At 40.1% G+C, this 20759-nt stretch overlaps 1 protein-coding gene and 1 long non-coding RNA gene across 3 annotated transcripts in view; one reads left to right on the plus strand and one right to left on the minus strand.

Moving 5' to 3' along the window:
- Nucleotides 1-2067: 2067 nt before the first annotated feature.
- LOC103591516 lies at nt 2068-7314 on the minus strand. 2 transcript variants are annotated; one of them, XR_550582.1, is made up of 3 exons: nt 7236-7314; nt 5067-5140; nt 2068-2150 (listed from the first exon to the last, which is right to left on the minus strand). It is a non-coding gene; the product is annotated as an uncharacterized LOC103591516 (long non-coding RNA). The 2 variants fall into 2 exon arrangements; XR_550583.1 differs by lacking the exon at nt 2068-2150 and having other exon boundaries at nt 4711-5140.
- Nucleotides 7315-7403: 89 nt separating this feature from the next.
- Nucleotides 7404-20759, plus strand: part of MPHOSPH6 (M-phase phosphoprotein 6) — a 16730-nt gene continuing 3374 nt past the window's right edge. Inside the window, exons 1-3 of the mRNA XM_008573997.1 lie at nt 7404-7478; nt 12135-12247; nt 19706-19796. Coding sequence (XP_008572219.1) covers nt 7428-7478; nt 12135-12247; nt 19706-19796 — 255 coding nt within the window. The 5' untranslated portion in view covers nt 7404-7427. The remainder of the gene's footprint in view (nt 7479-12134; nt 12248-19705; nt 19797-20759) is intronic.

The raw sequence follows: 20759 nt of genomic DNA on the forward strand, positions 1-20759 counted from the left end.
TCACTCTCCATCAGCCTACACCATCTTGTGACTACACAGGGAAAATACACCATCGGCTTCTCAGGCACACTCTCAAGAGTAAGGCAGTAATCTAGGAAAGCGGTTTTTTGTTTCTATTTTAAAGCCGTAACAGGAAAAAATTTTACAAAAGAGAAAATGCATTTTTATGTCTGCAAAACTTACTACAAATAATAAATAAAATAATAAAATAGGTACAAACATATAACTGTTCTTATAAGGACTATATGGCTTTTTGTCTTTGTAGTGGTGGGATTCATATTCCTAGAGTGGTAGAAGGACATGGACGGGCGAGAGTAACTGCCAGTGACTCGGTTCAGAGTCCCAGCAGCTTCCTTTTCGACCCCTGGCTTTGACCTCTGTAACGTGGTTTCTTCTTTTCTAAGACGAACCTGTAGCAGGTAAAGAGAAAACTCTTTGGTCTCTCCAGTCCTCTGACTTAAGACCTTTCTTTTGTTCCTTCTTATTAGTAAACACGCAAATTACCCTTCCTTTTGGAGAAAACAAACACTCTGTCTCAAGTGTGGATTGATCTTCACAATCATAGCACGGTCCCCAAACACCTCCTTTTCACATTCTTTTTCCTTCTGAGGACTTCCTCCATCCCTCCCAAATTTCTTCCAGGTTTAGACCTGGGGGCTCCATTTGCAAGAACTGTTGATATTTTTTAATTTTTTCTCTTCATAATCCCCTCAGCAACTGGCTTCTTTAGAAACTTCCTCACAAAGTCAAAATATATTTTAACTGAATAGAACATTTTGAATAGAACTAGTACGGGAAAGTAAGCTGGTTTTATTACCACACCCTTGGCTTTTCATTTCTTTTATTTTTCCTTTGTAAAATGAAAATGAAAAAGAAAACCTGTCAACTCAGTTGGATAGAATTTGTTGCATATTCTGGGGCTTATAAGTTATTAAAGGATGTGTATAACTTTTAAAAATGCTGTCTCACCCATTTTAAAGAGCAGATTTTCACTTATTCATTCAATAAGTATTTATTGGGTATATTAAGAACTGTCCTTGAAGCTATGAGAGACTCAGGTAAGTATAAAACTCAGCACTGCCCTCCTGCATCTGCAATCATGTGAGGTAACAATAAAAGGCAGTAGGTAATTAAACACCAACACTGTATAACAGCCCTATCATTATTTTTGGTTGATGGAAGAGGCAGGTGAAATTTGAATTGGGCCCTAAGAGATAGATAGAATTTGAAAAGTCGAAAGAATCAAAAACATTCATCATTCCAGAAAGAGAAGGTAATCCGAATATTTATATGGAGGTAAATCTGGAACATTTGGAAGGAGAGTGAGTAGACAAGTTTGGCTAGAAGTGAGTAAACAGATATACAAAACAGGGTTAAAAAGCTAGGAAGTAAGGCTAGAAGGCAGGTGTAGAAAGCCTTAACCTGGGTTTGGATTTCATCTCACAGATGATAGGATTGACTGGTTAAAATAGGAAGTTAGTCTAAAAGAAATTAGTAAGAGTAATCTAAAAGAATCTTTAAGATGACTTGAGGGCCAATCTTTCTCTCTGCCTTCAGTTTTGTTTTTCCTTCCACCATTTCCCTCCTCCACTTTCAGCCAGAGTGATCCTAAGTATAAAACAATTCTATTACGCAATTTTTAAATGGTATCATTCTCCTGCTAAAAACAGTTCAACAGCTTCGCAGTGACTTTCAGGTCAAACACATGGCCTTTAGGGTCTGGCCCTAGCTTGCCTCTCCAGACTTGTCACTTACACAACAGGCATCATTCAAACCCCTTTCCATCTGACTGAAACATCCTTCACTGTTCCCTGCTCTTTTCTCTTTTTTGTTTGGCAAACTCACAACTCATCTTGAGTCTCAGCTTAGATGTCATTTCCCCAAGGAAGGCTCTGAAAGCTTCTCAAATCCAGATTAGGCTCCCTGGCACACATCTTATTCTGTGACTGTCCTTAGGACCTGTATCCTTGTCTGTGGCATATCCTCAGTGGAGGGGTGGTTTCCTGCCAAAAGGCCAGGAACATAAGAGATGCTCACACATCTTATTCTGTGACTGTCCTTAGGACCTGTATCCTTGTCTGTGGCATATCCTCAGTGAAGGGGTGGTTTCCTGCCAAAAGGCCAGGAACATAAGAGATGCTCGAAAATATCTGTTAAATAGAAGAATGAAAAAGGCAGTTAGACTGGCCATTATCAAAAATACAGAGAATAACAAACGCTGGTGAGGATGTGGAGAAAGAGAAACCCTCCTACACTGTTGGTGAGACTATAAATTGGTGCAGCCATTACGGAAAACAGTATGCAGGTTCCTCAGACAAGTACAGATAGAACTGCTATACGATCCAGCAATCCCACTGCTCAGTATATACCCAAAGGAATGGAAATCATGATGTCGAAGGGATACCTGCACTCCCATGTTTATCGCAGCTCTACTTAAAAAAGCCAAGAGCTGGAACCAACCTAAATGTGTACTGACGGACAACTGAATAAGGAAACTGTGATACAAACAATGGAATCCTACTCTTCCATTAAAAAGAATGAGATACTGCCATTCACAGCAACATGGGTGAACATAGAGAAAATTATGTTGAGTGAAATAAGCCAGGCACAGAAAGAGAAATACCGCATGCCCTCACTCATAGGTGAGAGCTAAAAAATGAAAGAAAAGAAAGAAAAACCCAACCACCACAATAATTTGTTGAACTTTCAAAAGGAGAGAACAGACCTGAGGCCACCAGAGGTGGTAAAGTGGGGAGCAGCAAGGTTAGTGAGAAATTGGTAAAGGGCACACTAAATGACTACATGGTATAATGCTGAATATACTTATTATCCTGATTTGAACATCACATATTGCACACAGGTATCAATATTCAATGCTGTACCCCACAGATATGTATAATCAATTATGTTTCAATAAATAAATAAAATCAATCCCCATTTTGTTTAATAAATCATTTCAGTATCTGGTACTTGTAACTAACAAACAAATGAACAAAAATGAGTATTTAATACACCAGCACATTGTCTCATTGAACAAAAGTTTTTCCCATTGCCCCAGGCACTTCTACTCTAGTTTCTCCACCAGGAAGGCATGCATAGCCATTGAAGTGCTTAAATCAGTGCTGTCCAATAAAATTTTTTAAAGAAGAAAAGAAAGAAATGCAAGCCACACATGTAGTTTTAAATTTTCTAGCAGTCACATTTTTAAAAAGTAACAGAAACAGATGAAATTAATTTTAACATTGTTTTATTTAAACAAGTATATCCAAACTATTATTACTTCAACATGTAATCAATACGAAAGAATACTGAGATATTTCACTTGTTTTATAGTCTATGTCTTTGAAACATGGCATGTATTTTACACTTACAGCACATCTCAATTCTGATGATAAATTTTCAAAGGTTAAAGTAAAATGTAGTCCTTCCCAAAGTTGTGTATAAAGGAAAATATCTTACACTGTTACTTTTTAAATTTAAACTAAAATTAAATATTCAGTTCCTCAGTTGCTCTAGCCACATTTTAAGTGCTCAGTAGCTACACATGACTAGTGCCTACTGTATCGGGCAGCTTAGCCTTAAATTTACTATAGAAGAGATTCACGGGACCTTTTCTTGATGAATCCAGTAGTTGGCAGGAATTGGAGGCTTTCACCCTTCCAACAAATTCCATTATGAAAGGATTCAGAATTGTGTGAAGACCTATTAAAAATATTTATTCCCCCAAAATAATGTTTCCTTGGCTGTGTAACTACAACAGATTAACACATTATGTTAATGTGAGATCTATCCTCTGTGTTCTACAATTCAGTAGCATAAAGAGATGGAGGAGTTATCTATCTTCCCTGTCAGCGAGTTTTCAAAGTTAAAATTGCACTATTACTCTTAAACCATTTCTCATTTAAAAGGCAACTCTTACACACTGTTGATGAGAATGTAAATTAGTATAGCCATTATGGAAAACTGTATGGAGGTTTCTCAAAAAACTAGAAACAGAACTACCATATTATCCAGCAATCTCACTGCTGGGTATTTATCCAAAGGAATGGAAATTAGCATACATGAGATATCTGCACCCCCATGTTTACTGTAGCACTATTCACAATAGCCAAGACATGGAATCAACCTAGGGGTCCATCAACAGATGAATGGATAAAGAAAATGTGGTATAGATACACAATGAAATGCCACTCAGCCATAAAAAAAGAATGAGATCCTGTCATTTGGGGCAACACGTATGAGCCTGGAAGACATTGTGTTAAGTGTAATTAAGTCAGGCACAGCAATACAAATACTGCGTGTCCTCACTCATCTGTGGGAGCTAAAAAATATATATATGTTAAACTTTTAGAAGTAGAGAGTAGAATTGTGGTTAGTAACCACTGAGGCAAGAAAGGGAGGGGGGAAGAGGAGGATAGGGAGAGGTTTGTTAATGGACATAAAATTACAGCTAGATAGGAAAAATAACTTCTAGTGGTGTACAGGACTGCTAGGCATTTATAATTACCAATAATTTATTGTTATGTTCTCATATGGCTAGAAGAGATCAAATGTTCTCATCACAAAGAAATGATAAAGTTTTGTGATAATGAATACCTAATTCCCTGATTTGATCATCACACATTGTATATATGTACTGAAATAGAACCCTGTACCCCATAAATATGTATAATCATTACATTTCAGTTAAAAAAACAAATCCCTTTTAAAAATTTTTAAAAAGTCATTTCTCATTTATTATATTTTGAGGGATCGGAAGAGACTCCAGGGATTAGTTTTAATTATAAGTATTTTCATCATCACGTAAAAAATATACAGTTTTGTGTGGCAGGCTGAAGAATTTGACCTTTACTCCTCAGATAGTAACAGCTATGCTAAATTTTGGAAAAAGGGAGTGACACAATATCATCAGTGTTTCAGGAATACAAAACGGGTCCACAGAAAGGTGTAGAGCTTCTAGAATCCTTAGATGGTGTACATATGCTCTTATTTCTGCCAGCAATGTTGTTTTCCTCTTCTTAAGCTAACAAGACATGTGCTCATCCTTCAATATCTAGTTCAGTCACCTCTTAGTTTCCTGGATAGATGGCAGATGGAGTCACTTCTGCATCTCTGCTCTCGCAGCACTTCTTTCAAAATCCTGAACAAAAGTTAAATTCAGAGGCAGAAAGTAGAATAGTGGTTTCCAGTGGCTGAGGAATTATTATTTAATGGGTACAGAATTTTAGTTTTGCAAGAAGAGTTCTCTGGATGGATGATGGTGATGGTAACATAACAATGTGAATAATTGGATTACCTTTCCCCAGACTAACTCCTCTCCTTTCAGGTCTCAGCTTAAATACCACACTTTCGGGAAATTCTGTCTCTTTTCCAGGCCAGAACGGTTAGGTACCTTTGCCTTTCAGGTCTCAGCTTAAATACCACACTTTCGGGAAATTCTGTCTCTTTTCCAGGCCAGAATGGTTAGGTACCTTTGCTATATATACCCTCTCATGAACCTTGCACTTTTCTTACAGGGCTCTCATCACAACTGTAATCTACAGTTAATTATGTGATGCATTAGTTTTGTTTAGTATAACAAAATACTACAGACTAGGTGGCTTATATTTCTTACAGTTTTGGAGGCTAGAAGACTAAAATCAAGGCGCTGGCAGGTGTGGTTTCTCCTGAGGCCTCTCTTCTTGGCTTGCAGATGGCCTTTCCTTTATGCATGCACAACCCCTGGTGTCTGTGTCTAAATTTCCTCTTAGGACACTAGTCAGATTGGATTGGTGCCCACCCTAAGGGCCTCGTTTTCACTAATCACCTCTTCAAAGGCCCTGTCTCTAAACAGAGTCACATTCCAAGGTACTGGTGTTTAGGACTTCAACATATGACTCTGGAAGGGCAAGGCAGGGGACACAATTCAGCCTTAATCTCTATTGCTCCAACTTGGTAAACTCTGTGATGACAGGAACTTTGTCTTGTTCTCATTTGGGGATCTTTACAGTTGCTATTCCCTCTTCTTAGTACCTCCAACGCTTCATACAACTCTTCAACTTTCAAGTCTTAGCACTATCATCTGACAAGGGCCTTATCTAAAGTAACTCTAAAAGTCACTTTCACATCACCAGTTTCTTTCTTCCATGGATCTCCACACTTACTTATGTCCAGAAGGTTAGCTTCATGAAAGGGAGATCACGTGTTTTTATGCATTATTATACTCCAGAGTGTCTCCCACATAGTTATGAGTAAATCAGTTTCCATAACCACTTAGCATATTATAATGACTTTATTTACTCCACTGAGAATATCTGCAGGGCAGGACCAAAAAACTTTTTGAATTTCAGCTCTAACACTAGTTGTGTGAACTCCAGGAAGTCCCTTTCCCTCTGTGGGCCTCAGGTTCTCTAACTATATAATGACAATACCTTCTTCAGGGTTTTTATGTGGATTAGATAATAAATGTAAGGTACTCAGCTCAAGAATTTGACATATAGTACATGCTATTAGCTGAAATGCTATTAGGCTGGATGTTTTCCAAAGAATGGGACCTGTGAATGGTGTGAAAAACATCTTTAAGTGGTACATAGAGCATTAAACAATAGAGTATTAATGCTACCCTCTTTTCAATGTTTTTTTCAATTCTTCAGATTAAAACAAGGTTCTTAACAAGTACATATGTCCTTGACACTCACCCCTGTCTCTACCTCTTGCTATTTCTTTTTAGTCTTCCTATTTGACAGAGGGATCATTTAGGCACAAAGGCACACAAAACAGTTCATAGGTGCATTTAACACTGTTTTCCACTGTACTTGCAGCATAGTGTTTACAGGCCATTCTGAAGCCAGACTGCCTGGATTTACACCAGGGCTAGTACAAAGACACCACCCTCTCCTGGGATTACTGTGGATTTAAAACGAACTACTGCAGGTAAAGCGAGCTGGAACACAGGAAGCCTGCCACTCGTGTTAAAAACATGTTAATAAACACACCGCCCAGGTGAAGGCAGGTCTGGCCACAATCCCGAATGCCTTGCTGGGACGGCTGAGTCTGGAGGTCCCCGCAGGAAGGGGGTCCCTGAGGCGGACACTCCCGCCGCGGGGCCTCGCAGGGGGCCAGGCCGAGGTCCCAGGGAAGGCGGCCCAGAGCTCGCAGCGGCCAGGCTCTCGGGCGTCCCCGGATTTCGGCCTCCTTGGGGTCTTCCCGCGGCAGTAAGCCGCTCTCACTCCCGCGCCTGCCACCCGCACCCTTACCGGGAGCTCCTCCATGCGCCGAGCGCTCCCCGAGATGACGCGGGAAGAGCCCGGGAGGCGCCGGGGCGCGAGACACAGGGGCGGAGCTGCGGCGCGGTCGGCGGCGTGACGTAGATGACGCAGCTACGCACGCGGCTGCACGCATGCGCGACGGGGCCCGTGGCTGGAGATCGGCGCCCGGCTAGAGTCAACATGGCAGCCGAGCGGAAGACCAAGTTGTCCAAGAACCTGCTCCGCATGAAGGTGCGGGGACGCTGGGGGAGCCAGGACGGGCAGTAGGGGAACCCGGTCCTCCCAACTTGGCGGGGGCTTAGGCGGTGGGCGTCCCGAGGGCACCAGAGAGGCCCCGGAGGGCCTCCAGGTCTCGCGTTCATTCGTTCGTTTAGCGTCTCCTCAGCGTTAGGCTTTAGAAACCAGGTTATGAATTAGGCAGACTCTGTCATGAAGCCTGCGGTCGGATAGGAGCTTGCATGCACGTGTGCAGACAGTAAGGAGGCAGCGTACTAAGTGATGGGAGAAGCGCCGGGAGCCCTGGGAGTGTACTGGGCTTTTTGGGGGAAGTGGTCTTTAAGTGGAGACTGAAGGGTAAGTGGGAGGGTGGGAGGCATGGCGTCCTAAACTGAGGGAAAAGCGAATTCAAAAGTCTGAGAGGCAAGAAAGAAAGGAAAGAAGAACGTGGAGATTTCCAGTAACTAAAAATAACTCAGTATGTCCAGAAGACAAGTCGCAAGAAATGGGGCTGGAAAAGTTGGCAGTGGTCACAACATGCACGGAATTTTCGGCCAGATTCAGAAATTTTTCCTGTATTTTAGGAGCAATGGGAAACTGTTGAGGACGGGAAACAGTATCATTAGCTGTGTTACTTTAACAGTTACTTTAACTGTCCTGTGGAGAATACGTGGGTGGAAGAAAGGCTGTACAAGGGACAAAACTGCAGTCAGAAAGACCAGCTAGAAGTTCTGATGATCTGGGTGAGGGTTGCAATGGTGGTGGAATGGAAAAAAGTGTAATAGTTGAGGTGAAAGTGAGTTATACCACCCAATTCAAGGCAAAATTAATTTTTACATTTGAAAGTGAACTAAATCCTATAATTTCAAAATAGGAGGGGGGGGGGAGGGTAAGATGAAATGAACACAGGAATTAAGATGGGAACAACCGAACTTTAAAACTTAATGTGTAATAGCAAACATTTAAACATTTATAGTCCTTGCTATGTGTCAGACACTGTTCTAAGTGCTTTGCATATATTAATTCCATGTAATTCATGTAATAACTCTTTGAGGTGGCTACAGTTTCCTCTTTTACAGCTGAGGAAACTGAAACAGAGTAGTAGGTAACTTGCCCAAAGCTACACAACTAATAAGTAGTGTAGACAGGACTGAAACTCATGCAGTTTGTCTCCAGAGCCCCTGTTCTTAATTACTGATTTGTACTGCCTTTCACTGAACGCTACTTATAGAGAGATGGAAACTGTTAAATGTCATGTTCAGAGAGTTGTGGAATTTCCAATAAAAGGAAGTAAGGTGTAAGTAATGTCTGAAAGATTGGAGAGTAAATACTGCATATGCAAGATTTGAGTGGAGTTGAGGTAAGATGTCACTATGGACGAATATAGTGAATGAGAGTGGAGGGCAGATTGCAGTGTAATTTATAGTTTGTAAGGTTCTTCTTTCATGCATATTAGCAAAATTTGATTGTTTACCAAGCAGAGTTTGCTTTGGGTTTAATGGTTTGTAATCAGTTGATTTCAGAGAAGTGGAGTGGATTGACCAAACAGGCTTAGAAAGAGTCTAGCAGTTGTATTAGCTCTTGGAATAAGCCAAATGAAGATGTGCTGGGTGATTTGCGCTCAGACTCTGGAGTTAAGAAATAAATCAACTTAAAACAATTCTCGACCCCCACCCAAGTGGTTGGGGAAGGCTGAAATGAACATTGAAAGCAAAGGAGAAGGAAGAAAATTACCTAGGTTCTTATCTATTTGGGTTAGCAGCTTTTGATAAAAAAGAACTTACTGGTAGGATAGCAGGAGACACTATACAAAAAGTTCATGGAAAATAGAAATAAAAGATGATACGAATCTTCCCATGAACTTTCTGATAGCCCCTCATATATACAGATAGAGTGGAGTGTACTGTGAGAAGGCGTGGAGCAGTTGCACTGAGGGTGTATGGCCAGCACAGCCATTGAGCCGGAGCTTGGTATAGGGCACGTTGAGAGGGTTGGGGATTTAATCCTGACTCACTTGTTTTCAGTGTTCTTGACCTCCTCTGACAGCTGTTAGAGGGTGGAGATGATCCTGAGAAGTAGGATGTGGGGGAAGGTGTGCTGGTATGATGGAGTGGTTGGAAAGAGGGTGCTTATTTGTGATTTTAGCTCTTTTGGACTCCTAGGAGAGAGCTCGGTGAACTTTTTTTCTGTAAAGGTCCAGATAGCCCTTTTTAGGCTTGCCGGCCAGACAGTCTCTGTGGCAACTACTCACCTCTGTCATTGTTGCTAAAACAGCATGAGCATGGCTGTGTTCCAGTAAAACTTTACTGACAATGGCAGACATCCAGCCTGAGTTTGCCGATGCATGGTGTGGGCCCTCAATTGTGAGGGAGGCTAAATCACTAGATTTCCAGTACGTTCTGAGGTGTAGAGTCCGTAATAACTTCGTATAGCATACATTATACGAAGTTATACGAACGAATCTTCCCATGAACTTTCTGATAGCCCCTCATATATACAGATAGAGTGGAGTGTACTGTGAGAAGGCGTGGAGCAGTTGCACTGAGGGTGTATGGCCAGCACAGCCATTGAGCCGGAGCTTGGTATAGGGCACGTTGAGAGGGTTGGGGATTTAATCCTGACTCACTTGTTTTCAGTGTTCTTGACCTCCTCTGACAGCTGTTAGAGGGTGGAGATGATCCTGATGAGAAGTAGGATGTGGGGGAAGGTGTGCTGGTATGATGGAATGGTTGGAAAGAGGGTGCTTATTTGTGATTTTAGCTCTTTTGGACTCCTAGGAGAGAGCTCGGTGAACTTTTTTTCTGTAAAGGTCCAGATAGCCCTTTTTAGGCTTGCCGGCCAGACAGTCTCTGTGGCAACTACTCACCTCTGTCATTGTTGCTAAAACAGCATGAGCATGGCTGTGTTCCAGTAAAACTTTACTGACAATGGCAGACATCCAGCCTGAGTTTGCCGATGCATGGTGTGGGCCCTCAATTGTGAGGGAGGCTAAATCACTAGATTTCCAGTACGTTCTGAGGTGTAGAGTCAGAAGAATTTTGTTATGTCAAGGATGTTACATAAGTAAAATCATGTAACATGTAACCTTTTGAGATTTGCTTTTTTCACTCAGCATAATTCTTTTCAGATTTAAGATGTCGAATGTGTCGGTAATTCCTTCCTTTTTATTGCTAAGTAGTTCCATGCTGTGGATGTACCACAGTTGATTTTAACCATTCACGTATGGAAAATGTTTTGGTTGTTTTCAGTTTGGGCTTTTACAAATAGAGCTGCTATGAATATTCAAGTACAAGTTTTTGAGTGAACATAAGTTGTCATCTCTCTGGGATAAGTGCCCAAGAGGACAATTGCTGGATCAGATGGTAAGTGCACGTTTAGCTTGGAGAAAAGCTGCTGAGCTGTTTTCCACAGCGTCTGGAACATTTTGCTTTCCCACCCGCTCTGTATGAGTGATCCAGTTTCCTCACATCCTCATCAGTACTTGTTGTTATCCCTGTATTTCCTTGTGAACGTTTATTCACGTTTTGTCATTTCATTTAGTAGTCATTGGTAAATCGCTTATGCCTAAAAAGGCTTGTGTTTCTTTTTGGAAGAGCTTAAATGGAGGAAGAAGTGTGGGGCCTGTATAAGGGAACGAAATGGGGATACACAGAAACAAATGGAACCCTAACTGCTAGGAGGCTCCTAGGTGTTTTCTGGTTTTATTTTCTCTGGTATTGATACTTTATCATTTTGCTGTGGTTAGTCTCGTGGCTTGTTCACCCATCCCCTGAGGAAATATAGCTACCATTTGTGCTAAGGAAAGACTAGCAGCAAGACTGCTGTTTTCTTTACTGGCATATTTTGAGCCAAGCTTCTGCAGATTTGAGAATAAAGAGCAGCCAAAGAATTCACTAGCATTTCAGAGGCTAGATATAAGAGAAGAGCAGTCTTACAGATGCAGCTTTGCTTCTGTCTACATTGAGCTCTTACTGTGCATCTGCCATCGTACTGGGACTGTTAAAGGAGATGACCCCAACACAGTCTCAGAAAGTTTAGATGTGGTGAGCCTGTTGGAGGGGGCGATAGGAGCATCCAAGAAGGAAGCGCTGGTTTTAGTTGCAGCTATCAGGCATGGCTTCACAGACATGGAACAGCTTTACCTGTGTCAGAAGGGCTGGGAGTTGGACAGGTGAAAAAAGGTGAGAAGGTTGTTACGAACCAAGATCAGTAGGTGCAAAGGCTAGTGGGCTGGGGGTAAGCAGCAGACTGAGAAAATACCGAGTCTCTCAATCCTCTTTCTCCTTCTGATCTCACTTTCTGTCTCTACCTGCCTGTCCTACTGTCTGCTTTTCTTTCTCTCTGGATCAATCTTTTATCTTAGCTCTTCTTCACAAGCCGTTATGTAAAGTTACAATATCTAATGTGGTGCTTACGGAGTGCAGGTTTTTTTAAGTTTCCCAAAGGAAGTACACATAGCACTTTGTTGTGTGCTCTGGCACAGTCCCTTCTGTTCCAGAGTGAAGCTGCAAGGGTAGAGCTGAACTGTTAATCACACCCCCCACTCCCCCTATATGAGAAATCCCTGGAAGGATGAGGGAGAGTGAATGGCAGAGGAAAGTCATCTGAGTTTTGCTCAACTCTAAGATGGGAACATTAGTTGCTGACACCGGTTTCGTTTTGTTTTGACAGTTCATGCAAAGGGGACTGGACTCGGAAACCAAGAAACAACTAGAAGAGGAAGAAAAGAAAATTATTAGTGATGAGCACTGGTACTTGGATTTGCCAGAGCTTAAAGAGAAAGAGTAGGTTTATTAGAATTTATATTGCATCATTCCAGTGACCTAAAGCCCATAAAATGGTTTATGTTCAGTCTCTTGAGTTAGCCTTGCAAAAAGTTTTCTAAAAAATATTAAACCTATGAAAGTTCTACACGGTTATACATTTTTACTGGTCCTAAGCCATTATTTATAACATTGTCTCTTTTCATTACATTGAATAAAGGAATCTGGCCCATACGTCTGTGATGATAATGACCTTTTTTGGGAAGCTATAATGTGCTATCACATTAAGTTTCAAAGATTAGGTATTTACTTCAGGCCTCTCCAGTTTTGTTTCTATGACATTTCTTCATTAGGCTGAGCTTCTTAAGGTAGGTCAGGAGTTTTTTTTCTTTTTTAAAATTGTTACTACTTTTAATACCATTGATCTTAACTAAAATTTACTGAGTCTATAGTATGTTCAGGAACTGGACTAAGCACTTTGCATCTCTTAATTTTTGAATCCTCATAACAGACTTAAGAGCTGCCTGCTATCATTCCATCCATTTTATAGTTGAGGAACTAAAGCTCAAGAGAGAGTAACTTGCCTGGGGTCACCCTGGTAGTCAGTGCTGAAGTTGATTAACTCACTAGACTGTTTCTTGTACACCTCCAAGCTTAGCTGGCACTTGATAAACAATTTTGAATGAAGGAGCAGTGGAGTCACATCATCCATTAATTTATCTAAGGCCTTCTGGAAGCTATTTATTTATTATTTCTCCCTGATACCTTTCTTACCTTAGTAAGCTGTGTGGTATGGTAGTTTTACTTAAACTCCTGTCAAATGACTGAAGATACTGCTTACTATCCTCAGGCACATTGTGTCTTTCTTTTCTGTAGCTGATAATCTGTTTTTTCTGTTTTAACATGTTATATTTTCTTGTTCATTCGGCTGATCTTCCCTGGCCCTCTTTTGGAAGGTTAGATATCCTTCTCTGAAGATAGAAATTATGTCCCACCAGGAGGGATGGGAGGAAGATACTTTCTTTTCTCTACTTGCTTCTCAGGAAGCAAGATGTTGATGAGGAGAGGAAGATAATGCCAGAGATAGTGTGGATTGGTGGGGACGAAGAGTAGGAAGGGATCATTACTGGTAAGGAGCCATAATTTAATTTCATGCCTTGACTAAATGTGCACGAAGTATTCTAGATGTTTATTGAAGGGCAGGACTGTTTCTGTCTTGCTTTCAGTATTCTCTTTTCTTTCTCCCAGCATACTGTTCCCAGAAAATGACCTTTATTTTCCTTTCCTGGGAAAGTAAATAATAACTTTTTGCCATCACTCAGCATTCTATTTATGTATAGGTGTGTAAATCAGCTCAAGTTGTTGGCAGGAAAAGATGACTCTGTCAGATTAAGGAGAGCAAAACAGAAACTGCCAAGGTGTGGGTAGGGCATAGGGGAGCCCTAGGGACAGTGCAGTACCTCGTGGCTTGTGTAGTGGGAGTAATTTCCACTCCAGGCCTGGAAAGTCACAGGGAGAGAGTGGATACTTAATCTGGAGACAGGCTGTTTGGAGAGAGCATCATACAAGAGCTGCTACCTTCGTTCACGGGCACAGCCAGCCCAAAGTAATTCTACAGGAAGGGAGCCTAATGCCTGATGACAAAAGAGCCCTTCAATGTGTTACATTCAAATCAGGACATAGAGCATGAGAAGTAGATCTGGAGGGGTAAATGGGTGATAACTCCTTAGTATATATGTAGTGGTGTTGTTTTCTTGTTGTTTTTAACATCCCAAAGAGGGACACTGAAATGGATTGGTTAATTCAGCATTCTGCCTTCTGATCTTTGCTCAGATGTCACCCCATTCAAGAAGCCTACCCAGATGACTCTTTATAAGACAGTCCTCTTCCAGTCTCCCTTCACTATCTCCCCTTACACTGCTCTGTAGGAGTGCGTGCACACCGTGAGATTATTTTCATTCGGTGGAATACCCTTATCTTAAGTAGACAGCTGCATGTGTTTTGACAGTGCAGACACCTTTGTAAACCACACCCTTGTCAAGATAGGGAACATTTCTGTCACCACATAAAGATCATCATCCCTGTTCCCAGTCAATCTCACCTCACCTTGAGGCAAGCATTGTTTGGATTTCTCTCACCATAGATTAGTTTTGTCTGTTCTTGCACTTCATATAAAAGGAAGCATACGCAATGTGGTTTTTTGTGCCAGTAAAATGTTTTTGAGGTGTTTTCCTTGTTTTGGAGTATCAGTAATTTGTTTCTTTCTATTGCTAAATGGCATTTCATTTTACAGATATACCACGATATATGTGCGCGAAGCATACGCAATGTGGTTTTTTGTGCCAGTAAAATGTTTTTGAGGTGTTTTCCTTGTTTTTGGAGTATCAGTAATTTGTTTCTTTCTATTGCTAAATGGCATTTCATTTTACAGATATACCACGATATATGTGCGTGTTCTCCACCCAGTGGACATTGGGTTGTTTCTAGTTTTTACTGTTATGGATAAAGATGCTTCTGTTGGGTAAACATGGAATTGCCAGGTCATAAGGTTGGCATATATTTAAATTTATGAGAAACTTTCAGACCAGTTTCCAAAGTGATTGTAACATTTTATACTTTCACTGAGGAAATATGAGAGTTCTGGTTGTTTACATCCTTCCAACATTTGGTGTTATGTATCTTTTTAATTTTACCTATTCTAGTTGTATCTCATTATGGCTTTTAATTTGCATTTTCCTGATGACTCATAATCTTAAAGAACTAATGTGCCTTTTGGCCGTTTCCATATCTACCTTTGTGAAGAGCCTTTTCAAATCTTTTATCTGTTTTAAAAACTGAGTAAGTTTTGTCTTTATTATATCTTTGTCTTTATGATATTTTATATCACACATTTGCCCACCCTCTACACATCCATCAATCCCTTGTATTTTTGATGCATTTCACAGTAAGTTGCAGACATTAATGCAGTTTATCCTAAATACTTCACATGCACATCATTAACTAAAGTTCCGTATTTACATAGAGTTTTGGGGATGGGGGGTTGGTTTTTTTGTTTTGTTTTGTTTTGTTTTTGAGGTGAAACTTATATGCTTCCATACATATAGTTCTTTATATTTTGAATACATGCCTTTGCCAGATATGTGTATTGTGAGTATTTTCTCCCAGTCTGTGACTTTCCTATTTTTTTAATGTTGTCTTTTGATGAGCAGTAGTTTTTATTAATTTTGTTTCATTAATTTTTTTCCTCTTAGGGCATATTCTTTCTGAGTCCTTTCTAATGAATGTTTGCCTATACCAAGGTTACAAAGGTATTCTCTGTGTTTTCTTTTAGAGTTTTTGTAGTTTTAGCTTTGACATTTTTATCTATTGTCTGTCTCTTAATTTTTCGTGTACTGTGTATGGTGTGAGGTAGGAATCAAAGGCCATTTTTTCCATATATAACCAGAGTTCTCAAGTCCATTTATGGAAAAGATTTTTCTGTACTCATTGCATTGTCCTGATGCTTGGTCAAAAACCACTGTGCTGTATTAGAATGGATCTTTTTCTGGACTCTATTCTGTTGCATTTATATATTTTTCTATCCTATAACAAATTAGCTCAATTACTATGGATTGTAGTAAATCTTGAAATCAGATAGTGTAAGTTTTCCAGTTTTATTCTTTCAAGATTGTTTTGGCTGTTCTGGGTCATTTGCCTTCTCATGTAAATATTAGGAACACCTTGGTAATTTCTCTCCATTATTCCCTCCCCCCAAAAAAAAGTAAGGCTTTGATTGATAACTGCATTGAATGTGTGGGTCAGTTGGGGAGAGTTGACATCTTAACAAAATTGTGTCTTCCAGTTCATAAACATGATATATCCATTTATTTAGCTATTGTTTAATTTCTCTCAGCAATTATTTGTAGTTTTCAGAGTAGAGATTCTGCACGTATATCATTAAATTTCTCCCTAAATATTTCACATTTTTAAATCCTTTTATAAAAGGCCTGTTTCTAAACTTTGTTGTATATGCATATAAATGTGTGCATATAGAAATTAATGGCTCGGGGCCGGCCCGTGGCTCACTCGGGAGAGTGCGGTGCTGATAACACCAAGGCCCCAGGTTCGGATCCCATATCGGGATGGCCGGTTAGCTCACTGGGTGAGTGTGGTGCTGACAACACCAAGTCAAGGGTTAAGATCCCCTTGCCGGTCATCTTTAAAAAAAAAGAAAAGAAAGAAAGAAATTAATGGCTGTATGTTGACTTTATATAGTGTAGCTGCTGAATTGACTCACTGACTAATAGTTTTTTGTGGGACCCTTAAGATTGTCTACATACACAATTATGTCATCTGTAAAAAAGAGAGTTATACCTTTTATTTTATTTTTTTTCTTTATTTCATGGGCTTGGACCTCAGATACAGTGTTGAATAGAATGATGAAAAGTGGACATCCTTGCATTGTTTCTGATCATATTTGGGAAAGCATTTACTTTTTCACTATGAAGCGGGTAGTGCTATGTGTTTCTGTAGATGCCCTTTATCAGCATCAGAGGTATTCCTTTCTTTTCTTAGTTTGCTGAGGGTTTTCATCATAAATGATGATGAATTTTGTCAAACAATTTATTGGAAGATCGTTTGATTTTTCTTTATTTTGTAAATGCATTGGGAATTATATTGATTTTTGAATATCAAAACAACCTTACATTTGTGGCATACACCCTACTTGTCTTCATACATGATATTTTTATATTTTTTCATGCAACTTGCTAATATTTGATTAGTGGTTTTTGCATCTATATTCATAAAAGATGTTGGACTATAGATTTCTTTTATTGTCTTTGGTTTGAGCCATAAAATGAGTTCCCCCTACTCTTTTTGGTACTGGGATCTGAACCCTTGACCTTGGTGTTATAACACCGCACTCTAATCAACTGACCTTCTCATTTCTTAGTTTGTATAAAATTGATATTATTTCTTCTTTAAATGTTTAGTAATATTCATCAGTGAAGCCATCTGGATCTGAAGTTTTCTCTGTGGAAAGATTTTTAATAATGAGTTTGGTTTCTTTAATAAAGGACTATTCTGATCTTTCACTTCAGGTATTGTTTTTTTCAGTTCTAGGCTTTCTATGTGGTGCTTTTTCTCTTTCCATTTCTTACCTCAGGTTCCCTATTTGTTTCCTCATCGCATTTATATTTTCATTTAAATCCTTGAGAATATTTGTAATAGCTGCTTTAAAGTTCTTTTCTGTTAATTCCATCATGTCTCTTTTTCTATTGATTTGTTTCTCTTCTGTTTATGGGGGTGGCATTTTTCTGCTTCCTTGCATGTCTAGTAATTTTTTATTGTGTGCCACACATTATGTGTGTTACATTGCTGACTACCTGGGTTTTGTTGTCTTCCTTAATAGAGTGTTGGATTTTATTCCATTAGGCAGTTAGTTTGCATGTCAATCAACTTGTCCTTGTTTTTGTTAGGGTAGGTTTTGTAGCTTTAACTCTAGGGCTAAATTAGCCCTATTCCTAAGTTATGGCCTTTCTGCTTGATATCACAGGGTATTTAGCTTGGTCTCTACTCTGGCTAGGCCAAGGGAGATTTGACACACAGAGAAGGCAGTGTGACCACAGAGGCAGAGGTTGGAGTGATGTAGTCACAAGCCAAGGAATACTGGCTGCCCCAGAAGCTGGAGAGGCAAGGGATGAATTCTCTCCTAAAGCCTTTGGAGGAATAGCAGTCCTGCCAATACCTTGAATTTGTACTTCTGGCCTCCAGAACTGTGGGAGCATAAGTATCTGTTGCTTTAAGCCACCTCTTTTGTGGTAATTTGTTACAGCAGCCACAGAAAACTAATGCACCAGGTAATTTTCTCGTGGAAATTGTCTCTCCAGCAATTATTTTTCCCCTGATGCTGTGGACTCGCCCTGTACATGCACAGCTTACTATTCAGCCAGAGATTCAAGGCAATCCCATATGCAAGTCCTGAATTCCTTTGTGTATCTCTGTTTCTCTAGTATCCTGACCCATACATTCCAGCCACCTGTGCAGTCTCAGACTTCAGTTCAGCAATACTGGGCTGTGTTTGGGCTCCCCCTCCCTCCTGCACAGTCTGAAAATTGCCTCCAGGCAGAGAGCACTGCATTCATAGGGCTCACTTTATTTGACTTTCTTCTCACAGGCCTCGCAGCTCTATGCTTGGACTTGTTCATTGTCTGAAACTAGTTGCTTAATATTCTGTCCTGTTTTATAGTTGCTTATGGTAAGTGAAAGCTAGTTCAATACCAGTTACTCCCTTATGGCCAGAAATGGAATAACCTGCTTTATTTTCATCTTCTGTATGTTATAAATGTTTTGTTTATCATCTGGTACCACTTTCTGAACTGTAACCTCCAGGAGACCAGAGGCCTTTTTATTCATGGCTGTTTTCCCAGCTTCTAGAACAGTACCTGCACACAGTGTGGTTTAATATGTGTTTGCTGAATGAGTGAATCTTGATGAGCAGACCCTACTCTCTACCATAATGGCCAGGTGTTTGTTTTCCTGGCTTGCTTTAGAGTTTATAGCCTGGATGTAGACAGATATGCTCACCTTGAACTTGGGGTCATGAAACAGAAACTCAGAGGAGAATTCCTTTTGGAGGTGGTAACATCCATTTTCCAGGGGAGCAGTGGTCTCCATAATGCCTTCTCTGGCATCTGGTATTTATCCCTCTCAGGAGCGGGGTTTTTTTTTTTTTTTTTTTTTTTTTTACCAGTAAGGGGATCGCAACCCTTGGCTTGGTGCTGCCAGCACCACGCTCAGCCAGAGAGCGAACCGGCCATCCCTGTATAGGATCCAAACCCCCACAGCCTCAGCACTACCAGTGCCGCACTCTCCCAAGTGAGCCACGGGGCCGCCCAGAGCAGGGTAATTCTATAGCATGATTTCGGTTTTGGTCCAGCTGCCTAGCCACCCTTACTTTTGCCCATGTTTCAGTTCTGCTCATCCAACTTTCCCAGTGCTTCTGTGAGATACCCAGTATTCTTACAATAAATTCCCTCTCTGCTTAAGACATCAGCATCAGCTTTGGGTGCTTATAGGTAAGAGCTCCAACTAAAACACTCTTGTTAAAGCTGCCCATACCTCTGACTTCCCACTGCCTCTCCTGGATATTTAATAAGAACTTGGTGGGGGGATGTAAACACCAAAGAAGCTCTGCTTTGACTTTGGAAAATTTAAGTTTATATTTTAGGCCTTTGCATTATGTAGGTATTTATACAAATTAAATGTAGTGTTTAGAAGAGGCTGTGCCTCCAGCCTGCAGCTCATTTCTCCTACTATCTTTACTGGCCAGATCAATCAGATTTTATTTCTAACCCTGGATTAGAAATCTTACTGTATTTTTACTTGACTCTACTGAGAACCGTAAGATTGATTTTTTTGTTCCAAGTCTTGACTTTTATTTGCTATGCTTTGTTATAAGTAGACATGCTATTAATACAGGTTTATTTTCCCCTTCAGGAGTTTCATAATAGAAGAGCAAAGTTTCTTGTTATGTGAAGATCTTCTCTATGGAAGAATGTCATTCAGGGGATTTAATCCTGAAGTGGAGGTATTAAATATAATTGCTTCAAATTTAAAAATTTTCCAGTTGAATTTTTTCCTGCTAATAATTGGGCTTAGGTTTTTCCCCACCAGGTACCATTTCTCTTCATTATATAGAAAATAACAAGTCTTGAAATATCACCATACCTATTTAAAGAAATTTCAGGCATTGCAGTCTAGTTTTACGGTAGGATCAAGTAGATAATTTAATACAGCAGTATACAATCCCTGACAGTGCCACTATATTAGAATTTCAACTCAAGTCTTTTACAGAAATGTCAAGATTTTATTCATATAATGCTATTATGAAAAGTTATTTTCTGGCAGCTGTAAATGTATCTTTTATAATAGAACAATGTTACTTAAAAATTGTATAATTTAACTTTTTAATCGACGGGTTTTAATCCAAGCTTATAAAGAGATTTTTAAATGAATCCTTTGGAAAATTTGTTTGAAAAGTGAATATTCACCTTGTAACTGAGCTGTCCATTTGAATTTTTCTTCCTGCAGGCCTTTATTTAACAAATGTTTATTAGTCTGGCTCGTGTCTTAAAAGCCATCCAACAAGATAGATATTTGTGGTATAAATCTTTAGTTTTGTAACTAGCACTTGAAACCAGGGCTTCTCATCCTTGGCAGATATTAATTCTTTGTGGTGGTGGCTGTCCTGAGCACTGTAGGATGATTAACAGCATCCCTGGCCCCTGTTCTCAACCCGCTAAATGCCAGTAATGCATGTGTGCTCACACATACACACACCACCACCACCACCCTTTAACCCAGTTGTCACAACCAAAAATGTCTACAGACATTGTCAGAGGTCCCTTGCTAAGAACCAATTCTCTGGATGTCTGTAGAAAACCACAGTTTACTAAGCCAATTGCTAGCATTTATTTGCAGATTATAGGTTGGTATTTCCTTTTTCCATTTTATTTGCCCGGGGGGGGGGGGGGGGGGGGGGGGGGGGGTT

This window comes from Galeopterus variegatus, unplaced genomic scaffold (genome assembly GCF_000696425.1).
Source record: "Galeopterus variegatus unplaced genomic scaffold, G_variegatus-3.0.2 Scaffold982, whole genome shotgun sequence".
Classification (NCBI taxonomy): Eukaryota; Metazoa; Chordata; class Mammalia; order Dermoptera; family Cynocephalidae; genus Galeopterus; species Galeopterus variegatus.